This window comes from Camarhynchus parvulus, chromosome 2 (assembly GCF_901933205.1).
Source record: "Camarhynchus parvulus chromosome 2, STF_HiC, whole genome shotgun sequence".
NCBI lineage: Eukaryota > Metazoa > Chordata > Aves > Passeriformes > Thraupidae > Camarhynchus > Camarhynchus parvulus.
In genome coordinates this window covers 4,830,941-4,854,119 of record NC_044572.1, presented here as the reverse complement: position 1 = coordinate 4,854,119, position 23,179 = coordinate 4,830,941, and the positions used below count along the sequence as shown (strand labels likewise).

Genomic DNA, 23,179 nt, shown 5'->3' with positions numbered 1-23,179 from the left:
GTACACGTCCTGTGAGGAGGGAGCTGCTGCGAGTGTTTAATCTGGAGAAAAGGAAGCCAGGGGATACATTATCTCTTACGAAACTAAAACTCCCTCCCGACAAGAGGGCCGGCCTCTTCTCCCAGGCAATAAATGAGGGGGCAGGATGACAGTCTTAAACTGTGCTGGGTGAGTTCAGGTTGGACATCAGGAAGAATTTTTTCACAGAAAGGATGATTACATTAGAATGGGCTTCCCCAGAGAGGTGGTGGAATCACCATCCCTGGAGCTGTTAAAGGAAAGACAGGATGTGGCACTCAGCGGAGATGCTGATGCTGGGTCACAGGCTGGACTCTATGATCTCAGATGACTTTTCCAAAAAACTGATTGTGTGGCTCTCCTGCTGAGCTTTGTCCAAATATAGTGTCCTGCCCTCTGGAGGGGCCTGGACAGGGATCTGTGCTGTGTGAGACACTTATGCCAGAGAGAACAGTGCTGTCACTAAAGCTGTTTCATGCTATTCCACCCCAAATCACCCCTGATGGCTACATTCCTGCCCAGGCCCCAATACAACAAATATAGAATGGTTAATGTGGCCCTGACAGGGCTTATGTTCGAAATCACTTGGTTTTTCTGCTTCTGGCAGAACTTGCTCATGTATTCAATGTCTGTTTATTTCTCACCCAGACCTGAACCTATCAACCCAGAACATTCAGAGATTTTACAATATTGCAGTTATTCTTTACAGAACAGGCCCAGTGGATCTCTAGTAGCAATAAATCCAGAACCACATCCCATCTTTAGTGGTCAAAGTGTTCAGATCTGGGCCCCCCTCAGATGACAATGCTCCATGACAGCACAAATATGACCGTCTCCAAATTCCCAAACTCTTCCAGCAAGTACAACATTCTGCATAAAAATAAAATCCTAAAACTGGTTAGGGATCCATTTCAAACTGTTTTTGATGCTGACTACAAAACACAATTCTTGGCTATGAACGGAACATTTTTCAGCTTCCAGGATGGTACCAAACCAACAGGGTACTGCAAGGAAATTTCCAAGAGGAACACAGCGCTTCTCCAAAATACTTCAGGAGACACAGTAAAAGAACATCCCCTGCAATCTCTATCTGTAGAGCTCTTTGGAAATGAGGAAAATAAAATATTCCAGTAGCAAAACTTTTAATTGCACAACAATTGGTGGGTTTAAAACCTTAAGAAATTAAACATAAGCATAAGAAATGTCAGCTCTGACTGAAAACATCTGCCACATAAACCACTGGCTCCAGATAGTAAGGAGAGGTGCTAATACACAACCTCCAAACACCCACATCCAGTGAGTGTCCCTGGGAACACCAGACAGGCAGATCCTCTGATATTTTACCACACCAAACCTGTATCTTTGGCTTGTTCAAGGTGATTAACCATTATCCAGGCACCCTCAGCAGCAAAACCTCCTGCTGAGCACTCCTTCAGCCTTCAGCAAGCATCTTTCTTGCGAGAGAAGTAAAAATCTATCCCTCTGTCCTTGTGCTGTGCTGCTCCCCTCCTGCCCCTGGGATGGGGACTTCCTGCCTGTGGCAAATGACAAGGAATAGTGAGATATTTACTGATGCTGCAGAGTGGATTTGGTCACAAAGCAGTGCTGATATCCTGGAGAATGTGCACATGGAACTTCTGCCTCCCAAGTTCACTCAAAAAGGCAGGGAGGCCTGACAGGCACTGCTCTAGGCTGGGATTTAGGAAACCAGGGTTTCTGGTAAGGTGAGCTGGGAAAGTTGATCAAAATTGAACTACTGCCTGATGGAGAAGCTTTTTGGCTTTAATTTCATCACTGCCTCAAACTGGTGTCTCACTAAGTGCTCCTGCAGAGTCCTTTCTCTCATCCCAGGAGGTTACTAATCCAGGCCCTCCAACAGCATGGGTGAAGAAGGCTTTGCTTCCACAAAACCTTCCACTCATGGCAAAGGAATCTGGCCTAAAAATTTGATGCTGCACCTTGGGATTAAAACCTGAAATGGGAGCATGCTTCATTCTTCACTGACTCAGTGCAATCCCTAAATCTGAGCCTCCACAAAGTATCCTCACTCAGGAGGAGGCAGGGTAGATGCACAGGGGAAAGGCAAAATGCTGAACACTCTTATGATACAAAATCCTTGATTATACCCATTTCCTTCCATACCCATCTCCTCCAAGAACAGCATCCTAGCCAGCAGATAAAAGCTTTGATATGTTGCAGGATCAACAACTCATTCTGCCCCCACTTTAAAGGGAAGATACACTCAAAAAGCAAAGTGCAAGGAGCAGTCCCCATATTTACATGTCTTGCTAACTCCAGTTTGGATGCACTCAAGCAGGAAGGTGGTTGTTTGTACTTCCACCTCCTGAACAGAAAGGACACTGGGCTGTTTCTCTTCTGTCCACCTATATTGGGAGGTGGTCATACCAGTGGAGGTCCTGGAGAAACCCCATCCCTCTGGTAGGGCTGCCAGGGCATGGAAGGATGCTCGGAAGGACATGCTGTGGCTAAGCCCTGCTGACTATACAAGGGATAGAGAAGCAGCAAAACTTTGCATCACAGAATCACAGAATAATGAGGTTGGAAGAGACCTCCAAGATCATAAAGTCCAACCTATGCCCTAACACCTCAACTAGAAAATAGCACCAAGTGCCATGTCCAGTCTTTTTTAAAACACATCCAGAGATGGTGATTCTACCACCTCCTTGGGAAGAGCATTCCAGTTCTTTATTATTCTTTTGGTGAAAAATTTCTTCCCAATATCCAACCTGTACCTGTACCCTGACGCAGCTTGAGACTGAGAAGGTATAGGTTGGATATTAGGAAAAACTTCACCACAGTGGGTAGGACAGACAGCTAAATAATCCTGGCTGCACAGTTCCTGCTGTGATGTAATGTGAACTTGCATTAAAAGAACTTTTTTCCCTTTACACCTGAGAAAGAAGAGCAGAACTCACAGAGACTGATGCAGAGCAGCCCCTGGAGCCTCCCACCCCATCCCAGCCCTCCCAGTACTCACAGGCCTCTGGTGGATGTGTCGGCTCCACTCTGGGGCTGTCACCACGGGCTGTGGGTAGGTCTCACCCAGAGTTACGCCTGCCTGGGAGAGAGCAGCACTGCTCAGTGCCCAGGGGGTGTGGATGTCTGCTCCCTTTATGCCCTGCAGTTCTGGCACCCACAGCCTGACATAATCCCCCTGCAAACAGAACCAACAGGACAGGATCCATTCAGTGACAATCTGTAAGTGCTTCCCAGCAAGGCTCTTTTTAAATGGGAAAGAGAGGAGCCAGATTTCCAGGCTTAGCCCCATTTGCTAAATCCTCCACCCAGAATTAGAGCCTAAAGAGAGACCTGGATGCTGGAGCTCTTCTCCCATGCTCACACTGCAGGCACAGGAGGGAGGCAGAGGTGCATTTTCAGCACTGTTCATCTGTCCTGTTTAGGACATCCTGAAATTAAGTCACCCCCAAGAAGTTTCCTGTGACTGAAGGAAAATAGGATGGCTAGCTCAGCTGCACACTCTCTTGTTCATGAATCTCTCCTATTAACTCTACTGCTGTGTACTCTACTAGGACCAATTTCTGATTTCTTGTTAAATCCTGCCAGCTACAGCCAAAAGGCAACAGCACAGCCTGACGTGAAGCTAAGGAACAGTGTGGAAACAGGGAATGCAGTTTGTGAATACAGGCTAAGCACATGGAAAGTATCGGTGCTACAATGCCTGATGGGCAGGAAGAATGATGTGTAGAACTTCATGATATTAGAAGGCTAATTAATTACTTTATTATACTATATTATACTATATTACACTATATCTCACTAACAAGAACTATCACTTGTTAGAAAACCTGTGACTCTCTGCCCAAGAGTCCCGACACACACACATGAATTCAACTGGTCAATGAATCCAAAACACCATCACCAGAATCCAATCAAGCAATCACCTTGGGTAAACAATCTCCAGAACACATTCCACATGGGCACAAACACAGGAGCAGCAAATGAGATAAGAATTGTTTTGATCATTCCTTTCTCTGCTTCTCTCACAGCTTCTCTCAGGAAAATCCCGAGAAAGCTAAATCTCTTTCTGTTTAGAGGACATGTGAATACCACAGAAAAGGACAATTTATCTGCAATTTCAGAGAGGATAGTCAGAGGAGTCACAGGTTTAATCTACTCTTCAGCATCTCTCAAGGAGTGGTTCTGTCTCTCAGGTAACTCCTGAATTCTCCAAGAAGCTACTCTGTGCTCAGGGAAGCATCTGTGTGATGTTCTGATGGGATGTGGCTGCAACTCGGAAAAAATGGTGATGAAACACTTAACATACTGACCAGGGAGGGTGTGGGGACATCCCTGGGGACAGCAGCAGGTTGTTAAATTACATTGTCCTGTGGACACCATGGAACCTGCCCGACTGCTGGCGAGGAGACACAAGAACTGGTTTTGTATCCACACAGCACATTGATCTCCTCTGCTCCCTAAAACACCACATGTCCTTGCCTGCACTCACCCCTGTAAAGCAGCCACACAAGACTTACATTCCCATCATAATCCAGGCCTTGTTTGATCATGTTAAACTTCCTGTTCTCCCGTGGGTCGTTGCCAATGCCAGCGCTGTATAACCAGTTGCCGTAATTGCTGCAAACATCATAATCCACCTTGAGAACAGAGGGAGAAAACTGTCAGAAGAGCTGGGCTGGCCCTTGATCAATCTTCTCATTCATTCTTTACCTCAGGGGGAAATTTCCTTGAATGGGATTCACTCCAGCTACACTGGGGTGGTCAGAGCTCCCCCATGCTGGTACAGGCATCTGGCTCAGGAAAGGACCTGCATGGCTGCTTTTTAGCCTGGGATCAGCTTCCCAGACTACTTCAGATCATGATCCCTGGTTCAGAAAACAGATAAAAGTCCAACCAAAGTCTTTCCCAGTTTACTTCCTTTTAAAGGAAAATCTTTCTCTTTCTGCCATAATTTGGCAGACTTCACGAGTAGCCATAGCACTTGAATGCTCATATTCCAAAAGAAAGTACTCAAATAGCAGAGAAATTTTTTTCTGACCAGTTATCCAGACACCACACATTGCCAAATCATCTCTGCTGATCCTACTGGGCAGTCTGGAGAGAAGTCGAACTCAGACTGTGCAGACAAACCACACAGTTTATATGAGGATGCAAACAATACAAACACCGCAGTTTTCTCACATTGTCAAGTTATTCCTTCTCCAAACAAATAAAAACTCTCAAGGATGCTTATATAAAATGGAGCAGGGCTTTTGAAACAAGCATAATTGAGAGCAGAATATCCATCTGAGTGCTCTTCAGCTGGGCAGGGTGGCTTAAATCCAACACCAGAAGTTTTCCAGTTGTAGGACAATTCAAACCCTGCTCAGGAGGGGAGTGGAAGTGATAGCAAGGAGAGTTTGGGATCTCTGAGCATTCCTAGGGGTGTCTGTGCTACAAAAGCAGCAGCTGTGACAAAAAGAGCTGGTTCAGTGCTGTTCTCTTCTCCCTTTACTGCAGCCACAGCAGTAACCAGGCCACAGAGATGTTCCCAAGATCTCAGCCACTCCTTGGAGAGAGGAGCTCAATGCTCCAGGATGGCAGAAGGCTCATGGAATGGGCTCTGTCAAGCTGCCCTTTCTCTGCAGAGCCAGTGAGTGCTGGGGTCAGGGTGAGCAGTAGCCAGCTCTGCTCCCTGTGCACCAGGCTTCCCCTTCCCAGCTCACTTCCTCCAGCTGGTGAGATAAGGAGGGAAGAAAGATGCCATTGGAGGCCTGATTGTGTGATTAACATGCAGGAAAGCATGTGTGGGAGGTGAGGGCAAATCCAAGGGGGCCTGGAGAAGGCAGGCTCATTTCCCCATCAGCCTTGCCCCTTCCTGGCATTCTCTTCTGTTTGTTTCTCTGCCTTTCCTTGGGGCTTGACCCTGGGAATGAAATCAATGAAGTCAGAGCTGAGATATTCTCAGTTCAGGACACCAGGGGTCTCTGGCCTTTCCCCTGGCTCCAGCAGGCTGCAGAGACCTTGTGCCTCAGTTTCCCTGCCTGTCTGGTGTGGATGGCACACACAAACACTTGGTGGGCCTTTGCTGGCAGTACTGGAGATGAAACAGGCATTGCTTTCCTTTTTTTAGAGGCAAGTGAGACCAGTTTCAGTTCTGTACTGGCCTCTACCCTTCTACAGCCATGTGTTCCCCACCAAGCTGATGTCTCCTGTGTGCTGCTCTGGGGATGCCACCAGGTTACAGCAACAGAGCTGTGTGACACAAGATGGGACCAAAGGGCACAAGGATGAGCCTGTGCCACACCAACCTACAGTGGTCATCAGCATCTGGGGCTTCCCTTGGTGAAAGGGCCAGTGCAGTGTGATCAATTCTGCTCCAGCAAGGCTGGTATTCATGTCCTTAGGAATAAATATAGATAACACAGGCAGCACCTTTCTAGTGTGAGACCTTCCAGGTCTTCCTCACTTGTGGAACAGGACACACCTGTGGAAGGCTCTTGCTCTTATCTGGAAAAGCATCACTGCATGGGGCTCCCAAACTCATTTCTGGAGGATCCTGAAGCCTTGCACTGTATTGTTGTCCAAGCCCACTGCTGCTCACAGTATTAGCATGGGAGAGCACCAGATTTTCCTACTTCAGCCAAAGCCATGTCAGAGCCCAGCTCCAAGGAAGTTTAAAAAAAATACATTCACAAAAAATCTCTTTTAATTGCAGATATTTACAAGGCAACTGGGCTTTCTCTGCCCATCCAGCACTTTCAGTGAGTGGAAAGTTTTTTGATTGTCAGTTGCCTCCTGTATCCCACAGATAAGACCTTTAATGTGAGGCTGATGTGAATATTTGGCCTTTTTCAGTCAGTACCATGAGAATCCATGGGGACTGAGGTCAGAAAAGTGACCCAGCTATTTAACTGAGCTCACACAGCTGCTGATTGATATATGAGAGGAACTGGTGCTCCAGTTGGCAGGGAGGCCTGCAACAGCCCAGAATGAAGAAGGATGCCTCCAGCCAGGGTGGAGCTCTGTGGAAGCTGATCCAGCCATTGTCCCTACTCGCCTGTGCTTGTCTAGCTGGCTCCCGAGTCCATAGCCACCAATGCATAGACACTGTGCCAGCACACACTTCTTTTCATGTTCTATTTCTGGGCTGCCCTCCTCCCCAGCCTCTGGGGTGGGCAAATCAGAGCATTGTCAGCATCATTCATGTTTGAAAGTTTTGTCAAGTGCAACAGATCTCTGGCTAAAACCCTGCACAGAGGATCAAAGCTTACTGCAAACTTCCTAGCTGCACTTTTGTTGGTGGCAGCTCCACTGTGGCAAAATTCCTTTTACTTATGTGAGCTTTGGGAAGCTCACACCCTGCAAAAAGTATCTACACAGTCTTGTATCAGCCTGAAAATTATTGATCATCACCTGTACCATTTCTTATAAATCAGGGCTGTCCTCCTGCCTGTCATTAAACTCCAGGCACACAAAGGGCTCAATCTTACCAGCAGGTATTCAAACCATTCTGCCCCCATCCTCCAGTCCAGCCCCAGGTCCTTGGTGAGGAAGCTGGCGACGTTCTGCCGCCCTCTGTTCGACATGAAGCCAGTGGCACTCAGCTCCCTCATGTTGGCATCCACAAATGGGACCCCAGTTTTGCCCTCTGCAGAGACAAAACACAGCATTGGGGTATCAGGGTGTTTTTGGGCACTCATAAACCAGCCTGTGCTCATGTATTCACAGCCATTTCCAAGATAGTGCCAGTGCACAGCAGCAGGGAGAGATTTCCGTGTGGTTTAGCTGGAGTGCAGCCACTAAGATCCACTGGAAATTAAATTGGATATCATACTGAAAATTAATCTGGGGAGTTAAGTTTTGGCAAGAAGAAAAAAGAAAAGTACAGAAAAATCTCAGACTGGAAAAACAATCAGGTGGGTTGCAGGGAATTTTGCAGAGTAAAATAAATATGCAGACAATAGTGAGATGGGCCAAGAACAGGTGACTAACAGAGGGATGTACTGGACAAATCCCCTAGGGTTAGTACCTGAAAAGCAGAGTTTGTCTGTTGTTAAGGAAAAGATTTACTGTGCCTGGATGATTTATTTTATCCAGTGTGCAAATGGGTACACGTGGCATTAACACGAGAAAAGACACAGTGTGTACTGCACTGATTCTAATACTTTATTCTGTTTGTCCCTCCAAGTTCTGAGATGTTATGCTTGCTATTCATGTTACAACAACAAAGTTGTAACAGCTCAAGAAAAGGCTGTGGGATTATAAAAGATGATTTAGATTTAGTCTAAATCTTTTTTAACCTTGTAACCAAAAGCAAACAGAACCAAACACAGCAGGCATGGCAAGCTAATATTGATAAGAAGGGCTGGTCAGCCTCTGTGTGACTAAACAGAAGGGACCAGCAGGTCACAAACACTCCCTCCTGGGCAGGAAAATCTACCTGCAGTGCACCTCACAAAGCAGGGTCACCTGTGGGCTGCTCAGTGGCAGTCTGGGAAGGGAGGCCACACACATTCACACTCTGGTGATGCCAGTTTAAATGCCAGCCCTGGCCATGCTGGCAGCTCCCCTACAGAGACCTGAGTCAGGGTTAGGGCACTGTGAGCCCCAACAGACAGCTGGAGAACTAAACACAGCCAGCCAAACCTGAGGTTCCTACTGACCTTTCCAACAGCTGAAGAGCTGAAGGTCCTTTTTCCAGGGGATCTCTTTACTTTGAAGCCCTGTAGAGGAAAATAATGACCTGCTGATGAAGAAATACTGACACAGGCAGTTACTCAGACCACAACACAGCCAGGGGAGCTTGGTTGACACAAGGAGTGAGGGTGAAGCTCAGCCTCTCAGTGCCATTACAAACAACCTTCTGCACAGGTTTAGAGATGATGCCTCCCCTCCTGTGTTGCAAAGGGGTGTCTTTTGCACACAGAGGGTGCTCAAGCCCTAATGGATATAGTTTATTTGTTTTGCTGATGTTTGCTTTTTTTTTCCCCTTTTTTAATTAAAAATTACTCAGACCTCACAAGTGGATGGAGATGTGCTCTGGCCCACGCTGGTATTTTCTTTTTCAGCTTTACTCCAGGACAAAGTTTATGTGAAATCTGTTTCTGTAGTAGGTACTACACCCAGAATTACCTGGCAGAAGCCCCAGGTAACACTTTGCCCCTGCAAATGGGATAGGAACAGATGAGGGGGATGATTTCACGTTCACAGAATGCAGTGGCAATTACAGCCTTCTGTGCAATGCAGCAGAAGCAGCAGGGACAACTCAGTTCTAGCTACAAACATTCAAGATCAGGCCCCCACTGGCACCCAATGCCATCAGAACAGCCACACAGGCCTGGCAGATGTAACACAGGCCCTGAGGGAGACGTGTCCCTCTGCAGCCACAGCTGGATGCCAGGCAGGCTGCCCTGGAGCATCTAAGCCAGTGCTGCATCCCCTGCAGAGCAGCTCACCCAGCACAGGCATCACCTGCAGGGTCTCCTGACACAGGGAGTGGGTATTTGGTGTTGCACTGAGTGCTCAGATCCCATTTCACATGCACACTCCTGTCACTGGGGCTGGAGCCAGATCTCAGTCTGATTCCTATGTAGTGCAATATCTGCTTTCTTGGGATTCACCCTGCTGGGTCAGTTCCTGCTCTGTCCCAGGTCCCCTGGAGAACTCATGCAAGCCTGAAGCCTGGATTCTGCTGAAAGGTGGAATGTGTCTGGAAACAGCATCTTCACTCTCCTTGTGCTGTTGTTTCCCACAGACATGTTTCAATAATACTCCCTGCATCTAATCAGATTTGAGGATCAGTGTCCAGCACCGTGGTGCTGAGGCACTTCTGTGCTAACACAGAGCTCCCAGCAGCATCCCAGGGTGGTGACACAAGCACCATGAGAAGAACATTTGTACAACTTAATGCCAACAGATATTGTACTTGTTGGGAATGCCCCAACAAAGGCAGGAATGATGCATCTGACTCCATGCTATCAGAAGGCTATTTTATTATTCTATAATACTATATTATATTAAAGAATACTAGACTAACTATACTAAAGAATACAGAAAGGATACTTACAGAAGGCTAAAAAGATAACAAAAACTCCTGACTCTCTCCAGAGTCCCACCATAGTTTGGCCCCAAATTGGCCAAAGAGTCAAAACAGTTCACATCAGAATCCAGTGAAACAATCACCTGTGGGTAAACAATCTCCAAACACATTCCACATGAGCAAAACAGAGGAGAAGCAAATGAGATCAGAATTGTTTTCCTTTTTCTCTGAGGCTTCTCAGCTTCCCAGGAGAAAAATCCTGGGTGAAGGGATTTTTTCAGAGAATGTGAATGCTACAAACAGCCTCCTCTCTTACCTTCCCTGTTGTAAGAGAGTACCTGTCCCCCCTAAATGTGGTGATCCATACACACCTCTTAATGAGAAAATCCTTCTGCCGTACTTCAGGGCCACAAACCGAAAGTAATCCCTCCACAGCAGTTCAAACAGGACCCTGAAACACAAAGCCACATTTTTCTGAGCCAGGATTTCACTGTGGCTCAGAGATGGTAACTGAACAAGGATTTTGCTTCCATACAACCCACCATTAACACTGTGGAGTTTATTCACAATGAGGGTATCGCAACAGGACGACCCCCGTGGCAGGGAGAAATGATGAGGAGGACTCCATCTTATCAGAAGGCTAATTAATTACTTTATTATACTATATTTTTCTATATTATATTACACTATATTACATTACATCTAAACTGAACCTGCCAAGCACTCAGCTCTGCACACCCTGCACAGAATCTCGTGACTGTCAGTGACAGTCCCGACTCACACACACACAGCTGGCCCTGATAGGCCAAGGAAACCAAAACACCATCACTGTGGGTAAACAATCTCCATATTGCATTCTAGTTTGGCACAAACACAGGCACAGCAAATGAGATAAGAATTGTGCTTTCTTTTCTCTGAGGTTCAGAGAATGTGAAACCCAGAAACTTCCTGGGAAGAACTGTGCCTTGCTTTTCTCTGTGAAGAGAAATGTGGCGACACGAGGGATTTCAGGGATCTTCCCCGTGACAGCAGTTCTTTCCCCAAGCCTGCTTGCCCAGCTTCCAGGGAAAGCAAACTCTGCATGAATCACTTGGGAAGCTTTCCTTAGCTCACGCGCAGGAGCAGAGTTTCAGGAAACATGTTCCTCCTCCATCCCTGCTGGGGTGTAATTCTCCCCAGAGCAGGGCGAGAGCCTGATTGAGCTTCACACTTCCGCAGGAACGAGCACATCAGCACATTCCTGAGAGCTTTGTGTTGATTTATTTGTCTTGATTTAAGCAATTACTTTGGCAAGGGACTCTAAGACACCTTTCAAAACTCACTTATAGTCCTCCAGCCCATTAGATCAGGTGCTAGGCCCATGGAAAAAAAAGGACAGTTTTATATAACATCTTTTATATAAAAAGAGCTTCTTATAAAATGATGGCACATCAGCCTCAGAAACCTGCTTCAACTCTATGCCATATGGGAAGCTCTCTGCTCAGCTGATTTTTAGGCTGACAAGATCCTTCTGGATAATCTGGTCACAGAACAGAGTCACAGAATTAGGGAATCAGCTAGGGTGGAAAAGACCTCTGAGACCATCCAGGTGCATCTCTGACCAAACACCACGGTGTCAACCAGATCATGGCATTGAGTCCAGCCTTTCCTTAAATATCTTCAGGGACAGTGACTCCACCATTTCCCAGGGAAATCCACTCCCATGTCTAATCACCCTTTCAGTGAAGAAATTCCTCCTAATGTCCAACATGAACAGAACACTGTCCAAATCCTAAAAAGTAGTGTCATAACACTGAGGTTCAATGTGCAGCCACCATGACCCGTACTTCATTGTACAACTGACTTCCTGGGAGCTTGACAGCTTCATTTTTATAATTACTGAACACTTTAAAATGCTAAAATCACCATGGCATGCCAGCTGCCAGCAGGCTGGCTGACTGTTGGATGGAAAACAGGAGTATGTTCATTTCTTGAAATCTTTCCTCTCTTAACTGTCTTTGAAGTAAAAAGAAAACCAAACATACACTTCATGGGTGTTGATATTTTATCTGTCATTTGAATTTTAATGAAACTGAGCATTTTGGCCAGAATGGCTGGCAGTGTTCTGCCTGTTCCTCACCAACCACTGTGCTGTTTGACATGTTGCAAATGTCACAAACCAAAATGAATATTTAGTTCTAGAGTTTGCACAGACATTATGGTTTGGGATTTTTCCTGTCCAGGTCTAGTGTTAGGCCAGGTTCTACCATGACTGTTTCTCTATCAGAGCTCCAGGTTCTGATTCAGAATGTCTGGGCAGAGCTGAACAAGTTGAAGGCCAGCCCAGGGATGGATAAATTGAGACGTGAGGAAAAGCATGGGTGCAAGATGGGGATGCAACTGGGGAAACCCAGTTCCCAGTGCCCTCTTCCCCTCTGCTCTGATGTGGTGGTCATGGCCAGGCAGCTGAGCAAACACAGGGCCACTTGCTGGACTTGTGGCCATGGGACCTTCAAATACCATGAGATTTATACAAATCACATAGTCACTGAGACTTTTGGGCTCATATCCTCAGTCTGAGAAACCCTTTGGCTTTTATTTGTAAACTATTCCTCCTCCTCATTTAGCCCGTAAGAACACAGAGATGGATGGTGCTGATTTGCTGAGACTGCTTTCAAAAATCATGAACCAAGATTTCCCAGCAATAATAATGACAACTGGCATTCATAATCTTTACTTACAAAGTGCCTAAAGCCCCTGGGTGTCGAAGACAGACAAATAAATCTGTACTGAAAGAGAACTACAGTGCAACCCAGAGGAACCAGCCAGCAGGCACAGGAAAAACAAACATTCATTACAAAGAGAGTTAACAAATCACTCTCCTGTGCATGAAATACCAGGTTCCTTTTCAGAGAAAATAAGCCACGCTGATGGTGCAAAGACATACCAGTATGTGCTCTGATTTGCTGTTCTCTCTCTCTCATACTTCTGGATCTGCTCATAGATGTATCGAGGTGAGATGCAGCCCAGTGCCAGCCTGAAAGCAGAGGAATGATGTCCTGAATGCCACACAGGACTGACAGCTTGATGTCAGCTCAGAGGGAGGAGAGGGGCAGTTCTGTGTCTAAAGTTGCTGTCTAAAAATTTTGTTCAGCTTGCAGTGCTGCCCCTGACTTCCTAAATGGCTTTAATCAAGTTGTAACTTCTCTGCAACTCTTCAAGAGAGAGAATTCCCTTCCAAGAATTATGATCCTCTCCTTCCTGGAGTATGACTGTTACAGGAGTCTCCAAGCTATAGAGATAAATAATTTTACTCAAGTTTGACAAGTTTTGTCTAAATGATTTAACAAACCCAATGACACACCCAGAAAAGAATCTCAAATGTCATCCTCTGTATCACATGTTCTACCTGCCCTTTTGCCACAAACCTCCTTATCCCATGCCCAGGGCTCCTTTTCCTGCAGAACCTCAGTGGCTCATTTGAGCAACCACAGAAGGCAAGTGACTGCTGAAAATCTGAGCCCTGGCAGGAAAACTAGGGAATCAAACCCTCCACCGGCATTTCAACCCCCTGGGCTCCTTCCATTTGTTCCAAGTCAATGCTGTTGCAAAACAAGAAAGAACTTGCAGACTCCAACCCCATCATACAGGGTGATCAAGAACAGCTTTTACCTTGCTTTTCCTAGAAATGCCTTTTACTGCCATTTCCACTACAGCTTGTGGAAATACTGGATGTTCTAATGAATTGTGGAAAACAGAAAGAAAGACTTTGAAGAGTTTTCCCTTAATTGCTGACCAGCTCTAAAGGCCAGGAATGACTGGCTGCAACCTGAACAACTCTGATTTTCATTATGGGACAGAGGAACATTTTGGGGCAGGCAGATCAGAACTGTTTGCTCTGAGCAAATGGCCAGCTTGGAAAAATTCAAGTGGAGGCCACAAATAACAAACTTCCACAGAGTCAGCAGTCCTAGGATCCCTAAGTGCCACCAGATGGAGCCATCCACTGCAACCACCACTGCACAAAGCTGGCTGGAAACGAAATCCCAACCTGTAACAGCCTCTGAAATTTGGTTCTCATTGCAATTCTGTTGGGAGAATCCAGATGCTCTCACTTTAGGCTGAACTGGGCTCTGCTGCTGCTTCAATTCCAGTCTGGAATTAACTCTGCCACTTCCAGCACTAGGGACTAAACTCCCTAATTGAAAACCAAAATATTTACCCACACAAAAGATCCTTTCCAGCAGGAATAATCAGAAGTGTCTCTTCACCCTGCAGAATGGCAGAGAGGTGGGGTGACCTGCCCCAAACTATTCAGGAAACCAGGATTAGGCTGAAGCTGTGCTGCCTCCCTGCCTTTCCCTTCCCACACAAAGCAGCACAAAGCCAAAGGCAAATGGTGAGTTCCTCCTGCTCCCTGTCTACACTGTGCTCCCAGCACTAACAGCTCAGCACAGTTCTGCCTCACTGCAGCAGTTCCAGGGAACTTCAGCCTCAGAGCTGCTCTAACACCATAAAAAGGGCCAAAGGAACCACACCTAGACCCCTACCCATGCCCAGCAGCACTCAGCAGACAGGTAACATCTGTTTGGGATGGAAGCAGAAAAGGGTTTTCTGGTCTCAACAAAAATCTTTACCATGGTGCAAATTTCGTGGAGTAATCCATTCCCACCAGCCCATTCCGAGTCTCCTTGTAAGAAGCAACCAGATTCTGTGAGAGCAAAAGAACAAAAGGTTATAATACTTCAGAAGCAACCTGCTTGTAAATGTTCTCTCCTCCTGCAGCCAGAGCAATCCGGCAGGGCTGGGCTCCCTCTCATGGCTGCCTGCAAGGATTGCACAGCTGCCAATTCCTGCCCCCAGCACACAGGCAGGAATCAGGCCAGCAATCTTCATTACAGCTCTGGGGTGTGTCACAAGCTGTGCTCCCTGCTTCAGCCTACAGCACCTTTCTATCTACAAGCACTGTGCACCTGGCTGTACTGTTCTCTGCCCATCCCATCTTATTCTGGATCAGAAACCCACTGAAAAGCACCAGTGGAACTGGGAGCCTTGTGACTGCTTGTTTGGGGGTTACAGAACCAGTGGGACTGCTAGTGCTAAAATAAAAAGGTTTTATTTTCTGTGTTTTCTACCTTATATACTCTTAATAAAGTGTAATTTTAAGTCATTAACTACATTACAATAATTTATTATATTTACTGGTGCAAAACAATTAGTGTTAATATAATTAGTAAAAGCTTTACAAAAATTGAATAAACCATGTATACACATCTACTTATACACGTAGTCTAGCTTACAAAAATTTTTATGTATCTTTTCTAATCTACTCTCATGCTAACAATCTTGTCTTTTTCTTTGCTATAGATACACTCAAAAATCATCAATTGTTATTTCTTCTATTAACTCAACTTTACTTACAAACCAACTATGAAACCCCTCCATCTGTGACAGCCCCCATCACTCAGCTGCAGGAACCCTGACCAATGTTGTTTCTGTGCCCCACACATTTCCAGCAGGAGGCAGATCTTCCATGTTCTGAGCATTCCATGGACAATGCAGAGGACACAGGGAAGACCAACCTCTCCTTGATCACCTTCACTGCACAGGTTACAATTGTTAAAGGGCTGTTGTAGCTCAATATTTGCATTACAAAAAAAAAGAAGGAACAGGTTTTCCAGCTCTGATCATATTAATGCTTGACCAAGAGCAAAAGCTATGCCCACTTGTACTCATTTTGGTTGGGATGGAGTTAATTTTCTTCATTGCAGCTAATCTGGGGTTGTTTTGGATTTGTGCTGAAAACAGTGCAGAGAGCACACCAATGTTTTCCTTTCTGCTGAGCAGAGCTCATGCAGCCTCAAGGCCTCTTCTGCTTCTCTCACCACCCCACCCTGAGTAGGCTGGGGGTGCACAAGGATTTGGAAGAGGACACAGCTGGGACAGCCGACCCCAGCTGACCCAAGGGTATTCTAGACCATATGATGTCATGCTCAGCATATAAAGCTGGAAGTCAGGATGTTTGGAGTGATGCCATTTGTCTTTCCAAGTAACTGTGATGGAGCCCTGCTTTCCTGGGGATGGCTGAACACCTGCCCACTGGTGGGAAGAATGAAATAAATCCCTACCTTGCTTTGCCTGTGCACACTGCTTTTGCTTTCCCTATTAAATGGTCTTTAACTCAACACATGACTTTTCTCACTTTAATCCTTCTGAATCTCTCCTCCATCTCACTGGCAGGAACTGAGGGAGCAGCTCAGGGCTGAGCTGCCTTATGGGGTAAAAACAGGACAGTGCTCCCAAAAAGCAAAGGAATGCAGGAATTTGGGAAACACAGCTGAAAGGATGCCCTGGGGGCTGTCCCACACCACACTTTTAACCCATCTCAGCTGGAGAGCTGCTCCCTCCTTTATCCAGAAAGCTGCTTGGGTCTGATGCTATTGGAAATCAGCACAGCTACCTTTGAATTCAGACATGGCAAATTTAAGACAGTTCCTCAAACTAGACCAGAAAGAAGTTCAAAAACTGTCTGACAAAATGCAGGCAGCAGGAGCTTCACTCCACCAAAGCAAGGAAACAAATAGTAGCTGTCATTATTGGCTGCAAGATTTCAAACCAGACTACAGAAACCTCCTACTATCTATAACTGCAGGCAGAACTTGGGTCAGCTGTTCCTCACCCCAGTTGCAATTCCAGCCCTTCAGGCCACTTTTCACTCCTCCAAAACAGAGGAACTACATTGCTGATGATGTGGGACATGAGCATAGAAGGAGCAAATCAAGGTAAAGCAGCTAAAAATTTTTGTCCCAAGTCTCAGAAGTTAATAGAAAAAATACTTCAGAGAGATGGCCAGTAAACTAGGTTCCTAAGTATTTGGTTACATTCCCCAGTCCCAGATGACTTCTTTTTGGTCTAGTTTGTCTCTCTGAAAAACTGAAATATGCCTAATTCCCTCCTTTGTAACATTTTATATGGGAGCTAAGGAAATATTATTAGGAAGTGAAACTGCAGCCTCACCCACTTGCACAGCCATGTGTACAAGGGGGAGGATGTAGGCAAGGAAATGTAAGAGTTACCGTGTCCCAAAAATAATATTGCAGCCTCATTAAAGCCTGGGTCTCTCCTCCACTGCAGGGAAAGGCTGTTCTGGGATCAGTCACAGGATCTGCCACAGAAAACACCAACACCTTGTTACCCCCTGGGAAAGCATCTCAAGGGCAGGGAGCTTAAATCTAGGGATGCTCAGCAGCAGGGATGTCTGCTTTGGGGACATAAAAGATTGTGTGGTTTTCCTTTAATATAAGGGTCATATCAAACATATTAAAAATCACTAAGGACGCTTCCTACCCAGCTGCAGGGTAGGAAATTCCCACACAAGGATTTTACCTGTGTTTGCAGAGTGGGTGAACTGAGGCTTAATGACAGTTTGAAGGGCAACCACTGCCTCTGTGTTTTGGTTCTCAGCAAGAGACATATCACAGAATCACAGAATGGTTTGGGTTGGAAGGGACATTAAAGATCATCCAGATCCAACCTCCTGCCATGGGCAGGGACACCTTCCACTATCCCAGGTTGCTGCAAGCCCTGTTCAGCCTGGCCTTGAACACTTCCAGGGATGGCACTTCCACAGATTCTCTGGGTACCCTGTGCCAGGGCCTCACACCCTCAGAGGGAAGAATTTCTTCCTCTCATCTAATCTAAATCTACTATCTTTTAATTTGAAGACAAATATCTGCCTAACCCTGCAACTAAAGACAGATGCTTCTACAGCACCTCCCAGACTGAAAGGGCCATGATAATCCAATCATCCTTAGGGACTACATTTCATGTATCTCTCAGGCACTAGTTGCCTCTGTATTTTTACAAAAAGATATTTTTTCTGTGACAGAATATAATATGCACTGCAAGATGTTTGGTTTAGGTACCTGATTCAGCCCGGCTGAACATCTGGGAATCTGGAGCAGCAGGAAATCATTCACTTTGTAAACCACATTTTTCAAAACAGACCTAAGCAGGATATTTTTAAGAACAGAATCTAAGTAAGATTTCGTTAGAACAACTTCCAAATTAAGTTTTCTCACCCTTCTGCCCAAAATCCTCCATTGTAGGGATGATCCCTTCTTGCAGCCCTGGAGCCAGGGGCTTTAGCTGATCTGGCATCTGCAGGGTTGGCCGGACCCTGGCCCCGGATTCCAGAGCTTTTCTGAAGTGGGTGTAGACATCAGGCAACCTGCAGAGATAGGAGCAGCCAGTCACTGTCCTGGCTCCTCCCCACACCACACACCCCTTCCTCAGGAGCAGGATCAGCATTCCAGGCTGTCCTCTCACCTTTGTGATGCCCCTTTAAACACTGCCAGGCACAATGGGGGCAGATGCCCCCGGGGACAACAGCCACCAGAAGCTCAGTCCCTCACCCAATTTCCTTCTGCTTCTGATGCAAATTGTGCCTTTTCAATTTAAGGTGTGCCCTGGTGGGGAAATCCATGAGAGCCAGATTTATCTCACCTAACTTCTGATTAAGACAGCTGATGTGAGTGTAAAAATCTACATCCTCCTGGTGCCTCAAAGGAGAAAAACAGGCATTTTCATGGTCTGACTTGTCTGCCCTTATTACATATATTTTCTACAGAATACCATGAATCATTCAACTCCATCAACCACACTTCAGGTGACCACTGAGGGAGCAGTGAAGAGTACACACACAAAGGAGGTGTTGGAAGTAAATCATCTCTTAGGTCCCTTCCAACCCAAACCATTTAATGGTTCTATAAAGTTGCTTCAGGTGAAGTTTAGACTGGATATTAGGAAAAGCTTCTTCACAGAAAGGGTGATCAGGCTGGAACAAGCTGTCCAGGGAAGTGGTGGAGTCACTCTCCCTGAAGGATTTAAAAGATGTGCAGATGTGGCATTGAAGGACATGGTTTACTGATGGGCTTGGCTTAGTTAATGGTTTGATTTGATGATCTTAGATGTCTTTTTCAGCCCCTTAATGAATGGTCACACACCTTGGCTTTATACATACAGAAGCATAAATCCTACAGGTGCAGAGGGCTGAATGTGTTGCCTCCCCTTTTGTGCCTGAGCACAACAGCACTGCTCTATAAAAGTAGAAACAGATGGACTAATAGGTCCTTTCCCTGTGGGACCAGAGGACTGGGAGCCCTCCTGAGTGAGAAACAAAAGGGACAGTGGAGGGGTGATAGCACAGGGCAGCCCACCTGTCAATAGGCCTGAAGGGAAGATCATCCCGATGATAGAGTGTGGAGCCCCAAAACGTCTGAACCTTCACCCCGTGCTGCCCACACACCTGGTACAGCCCCTTCTCCACATCCAGCTCCTCCTGCGTGGCCTGGGGAGAACAAAAAAATGAAGTTAGGGCTGCACAAATGCAGCTCAACATGCACAAAGACCCTGGTCTTGCCCTCCTCATGCTTCTTGCACATCACCTTCCTCCCTCTGCCCCATCGAGGACTCCCACGCAGGGAATCCCCATCCCAGGAACTACCCAAGGTTAACAACACCACAGGCAAGAAAGGCTCTGAACACACAGGATCTGCATCACCACTCGGTCGTGGAAGAAACCTTCACAGCATGATTTTATCTTTTAACTGTGTCACTGGAGTATTTCCCTTACCTCTTCATGGAAAACCACAGCAGTGACAGAGCCCAGCTGAGTAATCAGATCACAGACCACATCTTCCGGCTTCCCCTTCCTCACAACCAGGCTACTAAAACACAAAATACTGGCCTGAAATAGGTTTGATGTTATTGTTATTTATGTGCACAAGAGGCCATCATCCCAACCCAGGCTCATGTCCTAGTTTTCTATGGAGCACAAACAGTGTGTGGGGGCAGACAGACAGGATTTGACCAGCCTGCATTTTTTAGGAGCCCCTGAACACAGTTTGTAAGCCTCTGGGGCTTAGTTTGTGTCAAACACATTTCTGCCACTCTGGATGCCTTAGAAAGGATGACTGGGCACAAAGCCAGGCTGTTACCTAAATCTGAATCTGTTTATCCTCACACACTAAAGAGATTCAAGGGCTGGCTGATCCACCTTGTTAAAGTTTCTCAGAGAGGTTGTCTCATCCCTGGAAATACTCAAGATAAGACTGAACAGGGCTCTGAACCTGATCTGGTTGAAGATGTCCCCTGCTCATTGCAGGGGGTTGGACTGGATAGCCCTTAAAGTTCCCTTCCAACCAAAACCATTCTATGACTCCATGATTTTTGCTCTGCAAAGCCAGATATTATCTGGCAGTGGATTCTTCAGGCCCTGGTCTACCCCAATCATGGTTCTAAAGGCATCATAAACAAGGATATCAGAGTCTAGAGCCTGGTTTAGCAGGACAGGGCATAAGGAAATGTAACTCTCCAGCCTCAGAAGCCAGGCTCCATGCTGGTCTGCCTCAAGCCAACTCCCAGGGAAAGCTCTCCAGGGACAAGGAAGGCTCCTGGCCACAGTGGCTACTGTAACTGCCCACCAAAATTCTGCTGTTCATGTTTCCCACTGTCAGCACTCTGGGCAAAGCACTCAGGGCTGACACTCATCACCTCAGGGGTACCTGAGAAAGCAAAACCCATGCGGCACGGAGCCTGGATGGTTCTTTGTCCCCCTGCAGGCGACCACAGCAGGGGCTACACACGGGACGCTGCTGTATCGAACAGAAGGGCTGCGGCTCTCTGAAACATCTCTGCAATCAGCCACCACCCGAGCCCAGAGCACATGATCCGAATCACAGCACAGGTATGTGTTGAAAGAGAGTAGGCGAATAAAAATGTGCTATTTACACGGTGCTTTCTCAACTACCTTCCTTTTTTCTGGAGTGTTTCCCTCAGATCCTTCACACTTTCCAGCAAAAACCGGAGCCTGTGGGGCCCCGTCTTGGGCCAGCTGTAGCAGTGGGTGCCCAGGTAGTGCCGCGGGTCGAAGCAGTAGAGGGGAATCACAAAATCAGCGTTCTGCTGAGCCCAGTGGAGCACCTGGAAACACAGAGCGGCCCGTGAGCGCCGCCGGGGCGGGATGCAGGAGAATCCCTCCCCATCCTGCCCCAAACACCAGCGCTGGCCCTGCCCCAACCCGCGGCGCTCCTACCTGGTTGTCGTGGGCGCGCAGGTCACAGCGCAGCACGCAGATGGCCGTGCCCGCTGTCCCCGACATGCTCCCTCCGTGTGGCCTCTCCCACCTCACCCCGGCCGGCTCCGTGCCCCTCTGCCCGGCCCCTCATCCCGCCCTGCCGGGGAGGAGCCGTCCTGCCCCGGATCCCCGTGTCCGCCCCCAGCGCATCCCGAGGGACGGGCGCGTCCCGCATCCCTGCAGGGCAGCGGGGCCGCCGCGAGCTCGCTTCCCTCGCTCCCTGTGGCTCAGCACATATATTTTCACATATATATGAAAATATATATGTGAATATATATTTTCATATATATGAAAATATATACTCATATATATTCATATATATTCATATATATGAATATATATGATATATAATATATATCATATATATAATAGATATCTATGATATATATGATATATATTATTTATATATATTTTTTTAAAATATATATATATGTGTATATATATATATATATGATATATATATATATGCCTGCCCCGGCTAGTCGCTCTTATTGCTGGGTATGTTTGGTTTTTTTTAACCTCTTTATCTTTTTAAATCTCTTTATCTGTGAAAAAGCCATCCTACGACTGGCTTTTCACAAATATTAAAATGAATATTATGTGTGTTGAGTTAGAAAGTAATAATGTATTAATTCTCTTAAGTAGTGTGGTAATTCTCTTAAGTAGTGTGTTAATATTTAACACACTACTTAAGAGAATTAATACATTATTACTTATTACAAAAAATAGAACCTATTTTTTTAGGTTATAAAAAATGTTAAAATAGAAACTATGCTATGTAGGATACTTTTTTTTAAAGAAAAGACTTGCAGCAAGTCAGCAGCCACAGGACACCTAAATCTTTCAGAGCAAAAGAATTTATTGCCCTCTTATCAGAAGAAACTAACTTCTTCCCACCTCGAAGGCACTGATAGGATTCAGAGGAAGAAGTTGAGGATGACGAGACAGAATCCTGTGTTTGAATGGAATTTATGCATCATGTATGAGATGTATGAATATGCAACAGGCTATTGCTTTTAAGGGTTAATCCTTTGTTAACATGGTTCCTTTTTCAGGCTTATGTTGCCCAGAAAAAGGTACCCGGACGTCTGTAACTCTTTGTTTCTATTGTCTCATATTGTCCTAATTCAAATTGTCCAAATTATTATTACTCTAATTGTATTACTATTTTTATAACCATTTTATTACTATTAAACCTTTATAATTTTAAAACAAGTGATGGCTTTTTTTACATTACCTTTCACACAACAGCATCAGGGAACCGCTCGGCCCTGCCGTGCTGAGGCTCAGCCACGGTGACAGCGACCCTGTGCCGAGGTGGGTGACACCGAGCCTCACCCTGCCCTGACAGTGGTGATTCTTTAAATGCCACCTCTGCGATGTGATGGCCACCAGCACAGGAACGAGCTTGCCACCTGCTGACCAACAAGAGGTGAGCTGTAGGTTAGCAATATTTAGTGTACTTGGTTCTCAGCACTGACAAACGTGGCTGAAGTGAAAAGGTTTTGCCTCATCCTATATCGGGCACCAGTGGCCACACATCCCTTACTCACTGAATTGTCCCTCAGGGATCCTTTTATTTTTTTCATTCAGCTACTCTCATAAGAGGAAACCAAGCACAGGAACTGCCTGCCCAAGGAAGCAGTGGAGTCACCATCCTTAGAGACACGGCTTAGTGGCAGTGCTGGGTTAATGGCTGGATTTGAGGTCTTTTCCAACTTAATTCTATGATTTTATGAAATGCTTGGTTTATGAGTTCTGCAGCCACCTGTTTTCCTTGTATAACTCCCCTGATTGTCCTGGAATGGGAGAGCAATGGAGAAGGGGTTAACACATTGCAGCAAGGAGCTGGTGATGATTCAGGATCCAGGTTCCCAGCAATGAGTTGCTGCAGCCCATTTAAGTACCTGAATTGCTGAAGTGGAGTTTTTGGTGAAGCCACACAGACTCTGACCAGCTGACCAGAGATTAAATGGGGTACCCAAACCTCAGTGGCTCCTGGGGAGTCCTGGCTTCATGTCCAT

General features: G+C 46.2%; 1 protein-coding gene across 1 annotated transcript; it reads right to left on the bottom strand.

Annotated features, from left to right (window-relative positions):
* Positions 1-588: 588 nt before the first annotated feature.
* LOC115901236 (cryptochrome DASH-like) lies at positions 589-21,239 on the bottom strand. Its single transcript, XM_030943712.1, has 14 exons — positions 21,114-21,239; positions 20,829-21,001; positions 19,653-19,746; positions 19,237-19,367; positions 18,100-18,248; positions 17,095-17,183; positions 14,656-14,729; positions 12,966-13,055; positions 10,411-10,490; positions 8,664-8,723; positions 7,491-7,648; positions 4,536-4,655; positions 3,017-3,193; positions 589-1,553 (listed from the first exon to the last, which is right to left on the bottom strand). The coding sequence occupies exons 1-14, from the start codon at positions 21,177-21,179 to the stop codon at positions 1,458-1,460; spliced, it is 1,557 nt and encodes a 518-aa protein (XP_030799572.1). The 5' UTR covers positions 21,180-21,239; the 3' UTR covers positions 589-1,457.
* Between the last annotated feature and the right edge of the window lie 1,940 nt (positions 21,240-23,179).